Source organism: Syngnathus acus, chromosome 23, assembly GCF_901709675.1.
Source record: "Syngnathus acus chromosome 23, fSynAcu1.2, whole genome shotgun sequence".
Taxonomy (NCBI): domain Eukaryota; kingdom Metazoa; phylum Chordata; class Actinopteri; order Syngnathiformes; family Syngnathidae; genus Syngnathus; species Syngnathus acus.
In genome coordinates, this window is record NC_051107.1 from 5,634,865 (window position 1) to 5,646,067 (window position 11,203).

The 11,203-nt window shown below is 43.2% G+C and overlaps 1 protein-coding gene across 2 annotated transcripts; it reads right to left on the reverse strand.

Moving 5' to 3' along the window:
- Nucleotides 1–9,093: 9,093 nt before the first annotated feature.
- ssbp1 (single-stranded DNA binding protein 1) lies at nucleotides 9,094–10,935 on the reverse strand. Of its 2 annotated transcripts, XM_037243496.1 has the most exons (8): nucleotides 10,875–10,935; nucleotides 10,587–10,641; nucleotides 10,335–10,392; nucleotides 10,109–10,249; nucleotides 9,797–9,884; nucleotides 9,639–9,727; nucleotides 9,510–9,570; nucleotides 9,094–9,460 (listed from the first exon to the last, which is right to left on the reverse strand). In XM_037243496.1, the coding sequence occupies exons 2-7, from the start codon at nucleotides 10,614–10,616 to the stop codon at nucleotides 9,527–9,529; spliced, it is 450 nt and encodes a 149-aa protein (XP_037099391.1). In that variant the 5' UTR covers nucleotides 10,617–10,641; nucleotides 10,875–10,935; the 3' UTR covers nucleotides 9,094–9,460; nucleotides 9,510–9,526. The 2 variants fall into 2 exon arrangements, with proteins under 2 accessions (XP_037099391.1, XP_037099390.1); XM_037243495.1 differs by lacking the exon at nucleotides 9,094–9,460 and having other exon boundaries at nucleotides 9,468–9,570.
- Between the last annotated feature and the right edge of the window lie 268 nt (nucleotides 10,936–11,203).

Genomic DNA, 11,203 nt, shown 5'->3' on the forward strand with positions numbered 1-11,203 from the left:
CCATGCAATGGCAAACACTACAAACAACAAAAGACGCCATGCAATGGCAAACACTACAAACGACAAGACGCCATGCAATGGCAAACACTACAAACGACAAAAGACGCCATGCAATGGCAAACACTACAAACGACAAAAGACGCCATGCAATGGCAAACACTACAAACGACAAAAGACGCCATGCAATGGCAAACACTACAAACGACAAAAGACGCCATGCAATGGCAAACACTACAAACGACAAAAGACGCCATGCAATGGCAAACACTACAAACGACAAAAGACGCCATGCAATGGCAAACACTACAAACGACAAAAGACGCCATGCAATGGCAAACACTACAAACGACAAAAGACGCCATGCAATGGCAAACACTACAAACGACAAAAGACGCCATGCAATGGCAAACACTACAAACGACAAAAGACGCCATGCAATGGCAAACACTACAAACGACAAAAGACGCCATGCAATGGCAAACACTACACAACACGCCATGCAATGGCAAACACTACAAACGACAAAAGATGCCATGCAATGGCAAACACTACAAACGACAAAAGACGCCATGCAATGGCAAACACTACACAACACGCCATGCAATGGCAAACACTACAAACAACAAAAGACGCCATGCAATGGCAAACACTACAAACGACAAAAGACGCCATGCAATGGCAAACACTACAAACGACAAAAGACGCCATGCAATGGCAAACAGTACAAACGACAAAAGACGCCATGCAATGGCAAACACTACAACCGACAAAAGACGCCATGCAATGGCAAACACTACACAACACGCCATGCAATGGCAAACACTACAAACAACAAAAGACGCCATGCAATGGCAAACACTACAAACGACAAAAGACGCCATGCAATGGCAAACACTACAAACGACAAAAGACGCCATGCAATGGCAAACACTACAAACGACAAAAGACGCCATGCAATGGCAAACACTACAAACGACAAAAGACGCCATGCAATGGCAAACACTACACAACACGCCATGCAATGGCAAACACTACACAACACGCCATGCAATGGCAAACACTACAAACGACAAAAGACGCCATGCAATGGCAAACACTACAAACGACAAAAGACGCCATGCAATGGCAAACACTACAAACGACAAAAGACGCCATGCAATGGCAAACACTACAAACGACAAAAGACGCCATGCAATGGCAAACACTACAAACGACAAAAGACGCCATGCAATGGCAAACACTACAAACGACAAAAGACGCCATGCAATGGCAAACACTACAAACGACAAAAGACGCCATGCAATGGCAAACACTACACAACACGCCATGCAATGGCAAACACTACAAACAACAAAAGACGCCATGCAATGGCAAACACTACAAACGACAAAAGACGCCATGCAATGGCAAACACTACACAACACGCCATGCAATGGCAAACACTACAAACAACAAAAGACGCCATGCAATGGCAAACACTACACAACACGCCATGCAATGGCAAACACTACAAACGACAAAAGACGCCATGCAATGGCAAACACTACAAACAACAAAAGACGCCATGCAATGGCAAACACTACAAACGACAAAAGACGCCATGCAATGGCAAACACTACAAAACACGCCATGCAATGGCAAACACTACAAAACACGCCATGCAATGGCAAACACTACAAACGACAAAAGACGCCATGCAATGGCAAACACTACAAACGACAAAAGACGCCATGCAATGGCAAACACTACACAACACGCCATGCAATGGCAAACACTACAAACAACAAAAGACGCCATGCAATGGCAAACACTACAAACGACAAGACGCCATGCAATGGCAAACACTACAAACGACAAAAGACGCCATGCAATGGCAAACACTACAAACGACAAAAGACGCCATGCAATGGCAAACACTACAAACGACAAAAGACGCCATGCAATGGCAAACACTACAAACGACAAAAGACGCCATGCAATGGCAAACACTACAAACGACAAAAGACGCCATGCAATGGCAAACACTACAAACGACAAAAGACGCCATGCAATGGCAAACACTACAAACGACAAAAGACGCCATGCAATGGCAAACACTACAAACGACAAAAGACGCCATGCAATGGCAAACACTACAAACGACAAAAGACGCCATGCAATGGCAAACACTACAAACGACAAAAGACGCCATGCAATGGCAAACACTACAAACGACAAAAGACGCCATGCAATGGCAAACACTACAAACGACAAAAGACGCCATGCAATGGCAAACACTACAAACGACAAAAGACGCCATGCAATGGCAAACACTACAAACGACAAAAGACGCCATGCAATGGCAAACACTACAAACGACAAAAGACGCCATGCAATGGCAAACACTACACAACACGCCATGCAATGGCAAACACTACAAACAACAAAAGACGCCATGCAATGGCAAACACTACAAACGACAAAAGACGCCATGCAATGGCAAACACTACACAACACGCCATGCAATGGTAAACACTACAAACAACAAAAGACGCCATGCAATGGCAAACACTACACAACACGCCATGCAATGGCAAACACTACAAACGACAAAAGACGCCATGCAATGGCAAACACTACAAACAACAAAAGACGCCATGCAATGGCAAACACTACAAACGACAAAAGACGCCATGCAATGGCAAACACTACAAAACACGCCATGCAATGGCAAACACTACAAAACACGCCATGCAATGGCAAACACTACAAACGACAAAAGACGCCATGCAATGGCAAACACTACAAACGACAAAAGACGCCATGCAATGGCAAACACTACACAACACGCCATGCAATGGCAAACACTACAAACAACAAAAGACGCCATGCAATGGCAAACACTACAAACGACGCCATACAATGGCAAACAGTACAAACAAAACACGCCATACAATGGCAAACAGTACAAACAATACACGCCATACAATGGCAAACAGTACACGCCATACAATGGCAAACAGTACAAACGACAAAAGACGCCATACAATGGCAAACACTACAAACGACAAAAGACGCCATGCAATGGCAAACACTACACAACACGCCATGCAATGGCAAACACTACAAAAAACAAAAGACGCCATGCAATGGCAAACACTACAAACGACAAAAGACGCCATACAATGGCAAACAGTACAAACAAAACACGCCATACAATGGCAAACAGTACAAACAATACACGCCATACAATGGCAAACAGTACACGCCATACAATGGCAAACAGTACAAACGACAAAAGACGCCATACAATGGCAAACACTACAAACGACAAAAGACGCCATGCAATGGCAAACACTACACAACACGCCATGCAATGGCAAACACTACAAACGACAAAAGATGCCATGCAATGGCAAACACTACAAACGACAAAAGACGCCATGCAATGGCAAACACTACACAACACGCCATGCAATGGCAAACACTACAAACGACAAAAGACGCCATGCAATGGCAAACACTACAAACGACAAAAGACGCCAGGCAATGGCAAACACTACAAACGACAAAAGACGCCATACAATGGCAAACAGTACAAACAAAACACGCCATACAATGGCAAACAGTACAAACAATACACGCCATACAATGGCAAACAGTACACGCCATACAATGGCAAACAGTACAAACGACAAAAGACGCCATACAATGGCAAACACTACAAACGACAAAAGACGCCATGCAATGGCAAACACTACAAACGACAAAAGACGCCATGCAATGGCAAACACTACACAACACGCCATGCAATGGCAAACACTACAAACAACAAAAGACGCCATGCAATGGCAAACACTACAAACGACAAAAGACGCCATGCAATGGCAAACACTACAAACGACAAAAGACGCCATGCAATGGCAAACAGTACAAACGACAAAAGACGCCATGCAATGGCAAACACTACAAACGACAAAAGACGCCATGCAATGGCAAACACTACACAACACGCCATGCAATGGCAAACACTACAAACAACAAAAGACGCCATGCAATGGCAAACACTACAAACGACAAAAGACGCCATGCAATGGCAAACACTACAAACGACAAAAGACGCCATGCAATGGCAAACACTACAAACGACAAAAGACGCCATGCAATGGCAAACACTACAAACGACAAAAGACGCCATGCAATGGCAAACACTACAAACGACAAAAGACGCCATGCAATGGCAAACACTACAAACGACAAAAGACGCCATGCAATGGCAAACACTACACAACACGCCATGCAATGGCAAACACTACAAACAACAAAAGACGCCATGCAATGGCAAACACTACAAACGACAAAAGACGCCATGCAATGGCAAACACTACACAACACGCCATGCAATGGCAAACACTACAAACAACAAAAGACGCCATGCAATGGCAAACACTACACAACACGCCATGCAATGGCAAACACTACAAACGACAAAAGACGCCATGCAATGGCAAACACTACAAACAACAAAAGACGCCATGCAATGGCAAACACTACAAACGACAAAAGACGCCATGCAATGGCAAACACTACAAAACACGCCATGCAATGGCAAACACTACAAAACACGCCATGCAATGGCAAACACTACAAACGACAAAAGACGCCATGCAATGGCAAACACTACAAACGACAAAAGACGCCATGCAATGGCAAACACTACACAACACGCCATGCAATGGCAAACACTACAAACAACAAAAGACGCCATGCAATGGCAAACACTACAAACGACAAGACGCCATGCAATGGCAAACACTACAAACGACAAAAGACGCCATGCAATGGCAAACACTACAAACGACAAAAGACGCCATGCAATGGCAAACACTACAAACGACAAAAGACGCCATGCAATGGCAAACACTACAAACGACAAAAGACGCCATGCAATGGCAAACACTACAAACGACAAAAGACGCCATGCAATGGCAAACACTACAAACGACAAAAGACGCCATGCAATGGCAAACACTACAAACGACAAAAGACGCCATGCAATGGCAAACACTACAAACGACAAAAGACGCCATGCAATGGCAAACACTACAAACGACAAAAGACGCCATGCAATGGCAAACACTACAAACGACAAAAGACGCCATGCAATGGCAAACACTACAAAAGACGCCATGCAATGGCAAACACTACACAACACGCCATGCAATGGCAAACACTACAAACGACAAAAGACGCCATGCAATGGCAAACACTACACAACACGCCATGCAATGGCAAACACTACAAACAACAAAAGACGCCATGCAATGGCAAACACTACAAACGACAAAAGACGCCATGCAATGGCAAACACTACAAACGACAAAAGACGCCATGCAATGGCAAACACTACAAACGACAAAAGACGCCATGCAATGGCAAACACTACAAACGACAAAAGACGCCATGCAATGGCAAACACTACAAACGACGCCATGCAATGGCAAACACTACAAACGACAAAAGACGCCATGCAATGGCAAACACTACACAACACGCCATGCAATGGCAAACACTACAAACAACAAAAGACGCCATGCAATGGCAAACACTACAAACGACAAAAGACGCCATGCAATGGCAAACACTACAAACGACAAAAGACGCCATGCAATGGCAAACACTACAAACGACAAAAGACGCCATGCAATGGCAAACACTACAAACGACAAAAGACGCCATGCAATGGCAAACACTACACAACACGCCATGCAATGGCAAACACTACAAACGACAAAAGACGCCATGCAATGGCAAACACTACAAACGACAAAACACGCCATGCAATGGCAAACACTACAAAACACGCCATGCAATGGCAAACACTACAAAACACGCCATGCAATGGCAAACACTACAAACGACAAAAGACGCCATGCAATGGCAAACACTACAAACGACAAAAGACGCCATGCAATGGCAAACACTACAAACGACAAAAGACGCCATGCAATGGCAAACACTACAAACGACGCCATGCAATGGCAAACACTACAAACGACAAAAGACGCCATGCAATGGCAAACACTACACAACACGCCATGCAATGGCAAACACTACAAACAACAAAAGACGCCATGCAATGGCAAACACTACAAACGACAAAAGACGCCATGCAATGGCAAACACTACAAACGACAAAAGACGCCATGCAATGGCAAACACTACAAACGACAAAAGACGCCATGCAATGGCAAACACTACAAACGACAAAAGACGCCATGCAATGGCAAACACTACACAACACGCCATGCAATGGCAAACACTACAAACAACAAAAGACGCCATGCAATGGCAAACACTACAAACGACAAAAGACGCCATGCAATGGCAAACACTACAAACGACAAAAGACGCCATGCAATGGCAAACACTACAAACGACAAAAGACGCCATGCAATGGCAAACACTACAAACGACAAAAGACGCCATGCAATGGCAAACACTACACAACACGCCATGCAATGGCAAACACTACAAACGACAAAAGACGCCATGCAATGGCAAACACTACAAACGACAAAACACGCCATGCAATGGCAAACACTACAAAACACGCCATGCAATGGCAAACACTACAAAACACGCCATGCAATGGCAAACACTACAAACGACAAAAGACGCCATGCAATGGCAAACACTACAAACGACAAAAGACGCCATGCAATGGCAAACACTACAAAACACGCCATGCAATGGCAAACACTACAAACAAAACACACCATACAATGGCAAACACTACATACAATAGCAAACACTACAATACATACAATACAAACACTACAATACATACAATACAAACAATACCATACAGTCCAATACCATACCATACAAACACCATACCATACAAACACCATACCATACAAACACCATACCATACAATGCAATACACCATACAATACAAACACTACAATACAACATTGGTTGATTGATAGAACTTTATTCCACAACAGGGAAATTTACTTGTCACAGCAGCGTACGAGAGTGCAAGAATACAAGGGACAAGTGGCAAATGTAAAAATGGATAAATAAGAGCCCCCTAGTGGCCTTGCCCCAGGCAGTTGCCTGGTCTGGTAAAGCACAGCTCTGCGTCAGGGAGTTCGATGGTGTGACTTCTCACCGGCGTCACCCTGCTCACTGGATTCATACAAAAAAAACTTGAAAAGTACAAATGGTGCAATTGGTAAAAGTGATTACAGTCAGCTGAAACTTTACACCAACGGGCCTGATTTGGGACTACTCTTCCTCAGCATCCTCAACATCACAGATTGCTCAGGAGCCTCCTGCTTGCTTTGTATAGAAGGGTGCTGGCTGGGAGGCCTTTATGAGCGCTACAAAAGACAAACACAAATTATTGCAACACTTGTAGACATTGAGTAGAGTGGCAATGGCATGATATTTTTGCAACCATTATACATATCAACTACAGTTTTATACTTAAAATATGTATACAATTATCAGTATATTGTAATGAGTTATAATAATGACAAAAGTATCCAAATTATAATATTTTGATTTTATCATCCATCAACTCACTCAGAAATGGCGGCATGAATCGAGCAGTCGTCCAAAACGGGAGAAAATCACGCTCGCAAATGTTTGTTGCGTAACGGAACCCTCGCCATCTTGGAATAGATTTGAACATGACGTAACCGATTCGTCACATTCGTCACGTTTGCATAACACGGAAATAGCACACTATATGTAATGCAACATTGTTAATTTGACGAAACAAAACGCCAAAGAGATTTGAAATACTGTCGCGGCAAAACTACAGTCGCGGTGGCTGTGACGTGTGAAAATATTGCATCGAACAAACAAGGCGTCCGTCGTCAGAAACGGCAATGAACGACAAACATTTGATAGCATACTAGCTTACCCGAGAAACCGCCACACGGTCGGTGGCGCCTTGAATCCTGCAACAAACAAGGCGTCCGTCGTGAGAAACGCCAATGAATGACAAACATTTGATAGCATACTAGCTTACCCGAGAAACCGCCACACGGTCGGTGGCGCCTTGAATCCTGCAACAAACAAACAAACAAGGCGTCCGTCGTGAGAAACGCCAATGAATGACAAACATTTGATAGCATACTAGCTTACCCGAGAAACCGCCACACGGTCGGTGGCGCCTTGAATCCTGCAACAAACAAGGCGTCCGTCGTGAGAAACGCCAATGAATGACAAACATTTACTAGCATGGTAGCTTAGCTGAGAAACCGCCCGCGCGCGCCTGTATTTGACAACTTCCCTTGAGCACACTCATGACGTCACATCCGCAAATTCAAATCTTCCTCGTCCAATGGCGCTTCGCACACTCGCGTACCACGTGACAGGCCACTTCATTAGGGAAAAATCATGGCCAAAGTGAAACGTCACACACCCGCCCTCACCTCCCGATTGGCTGTTTGATCTGTGACGTTACTCGGACACCCCATTGCGTGCGCCACCATTTTAATAGGCCCTCACCTCGTGATTGGCTGGTTTCTTTGTGACGTCGGTAATGGACACTTCATTAGGAACAATGCCATATTCTCATTTCTACATTTTTCAACCGATTCAACCCATTCCAACTTTCAACTGTTCATTATTTTTCTACCTATTCCACAACTTCCCAAAAACTTCACATCTTTTATTTTGAAATTCACACCCAATTCCTTTTTCCCTTCTCATTTCTACATTTTTCAACCCATTCAACCCATTCCAACTTTCAACTGTTCATCATTTTTCTACCTATTCCACAACTTACCAAAAACTTCACATCTTTTATTTTGAAATTCACACCCAATTCCTTTTCCCTTTCTCATTTCTACATTTTTCAACCGATTCAACCCATTCCAACTTTCAACTGTTCATCATTTTCTACCTATTCCACAACTTCCCACTTACCAAAAACTTCACATCTTTTATTTTGAAATTCACACCCAATTCTCCAATATTTCCTTTCTCATTTCTACATTTTTCAACCGATTCAACTCGTTTCAACATCATTCTGCAACATTCCTTAAATATTTATTCAACTTCTTCACCTTCACACGCAATTTCTTCAGGAATTGCAAATTCTAGTTTATTTACATCTTTCATAGCAAATGGTGAAACCAGTAAACTTTGTAGCAAAGAAAAGCAACACGCAATCTGCTTACAAGTGAAAAATGAAGCAGGAACAAAAGAATGCAAATGTGCGCTTCAAATGTTTCAAAAATAGCTTTTAATCCTACCACATACAGGTCTCTTAACAAAGCAGGATGGATTATTGTCAGTTTCTTTCTATATTACAAGGACACCTGTTACACAAACGATACTACAAAAACAAGAATACAACAGTTTTCTCTTCGAGAACTGACTGGATGACTTTTGGCACCAATCGAGTGCGGTACAGTCCAACACCTTTGTGTCATGAAAACAGTCACTGCGTTGTCTGCGTTTTTTCAGGACAAACTCTAACGCAAAAAAAAAAGGAGGAAAAACAGTGTGTTGAAACACCAGGCCTTCATGTTCTGTCGCGAACATTGTCGCTCAGGAAAATGATGTTGTCTGAGAAAACAAAAGGCAACTTTTTAGCCAAGTATGCAAGATGGGCTTTCGCTGGCGGTTTTCCAAACCTGCGATGATGGTCGTGGCCTGGCGTCTCACTTGGTTCTTGTCCACATACTCGCCGTAATCCAGCTTCCCTTCCACAAGAATCCTGGCCCTAGGAGATGCAATTTGTGGAGTAAATGGCGGTTTAGATTAGTTGTCACTACAAAGCACTTGTCCATACCCTTTTTTGATGTACTGGTAGGCTACATCCCTTAAACCAGGTTTGAAGACGGACACTCTGTGCCACGTCGTCTTTTGGCTGATGTCGCCTGGAGTGTCAAAACAAAACCAGAATGAAAATGTGTCTGTATTTTACAGGAAATATAACAAATTTGCGGACTATACTTCATATGAAATATTTTAAAGATTTACTCGTTTTCTGCATTCAAGTGGAGGGATATTTAGCATGTGTAGCAGCACCCTCTAGTGGCCATTTGGAGCAAGTCACGCTAGTCTGATACCATGTGCGACGTCAAGTAACTGCACTGGTTACCTGATGGGCTGGTCTCGCCATCCCCTGAACGCCACATTTCGTTGGTGGCCATGGAGAAGATGGTGACGGGGTTGCGGCCCTCCACTTGTCTCATCACAGGCTCCTGGCCCACTCGGCCCAGTAGTTGGACACGATTGATTGCTACCAAAGAAATAGTGGAATCAGGTTCAAGAGTGACAGAAACATTTCCGATTCAAACAGAAATGAAAGAATGACTTCTACTCACATCTCTCCAAAATGAGGCTGGAGTCCGTGGTGTTGTTTCTAATCAGCTGCCTGAACACCTGAAAACCGTTTCAGAAGATCAGATCAGCGCTTTTTAATTTAAAACATTACAAATGCAATTAATTGATGTGTGTGCAATATCCAATTGCTACTTTTGCATGAATTTCTTCAAATTTGTCCAGTCCACATTTTAAACACACTTTGAATACCCTGTACACAATTTTTCTCAGGGCGGTTGTGTTTGCTGTCCTACCTGTGTTGAAGATCTCCTGAACATGTTCATGATGTTTCACTTTTAGATGTTAAACCTGCAAACAGAAAATGTGTAAGATTAATATTCCAACGAGAAGCCCGCCCACAATGAAAGCAGGTCGTACTGTACGAGGTACCCGTAGTCTACCACCATTGAATGAAAACCATATATTTAACTATCGCATTTTAAAACCCTACTAGTAATGCGGGTTATTTTCTTCAAATAAACACAAAGTTGTGTAGAACACAAGATGTGTAGAAAAACGACTAGTCTAAGTTCGAAACTTACCGAGGTAACCACGCACTTCCGAGTCCGTCAGCGAAAAGGTTCCCCCGACCGAAAAGGTGGCAACTAAAGTTCCGCACCCGCAAACAATGCAGTTCATTATTTTACATCATTATGTGACGGCTAATGGCCTTCACTCTTATGTTATTCTACATCATTAACTTTTCTATTTTATTCCTTACAATTTTTTGGCAATTGATGTAAAAAAAAATCAACCGATTCTCACCGTTCCAGCCTCAACAAATAATTCGAACCCAGTCCTATCACTATTCCCTTTCGTAGCAAAGTGAAATATTTTTACCTTAATGTGTGTGCATGCTAATGTTGCGATT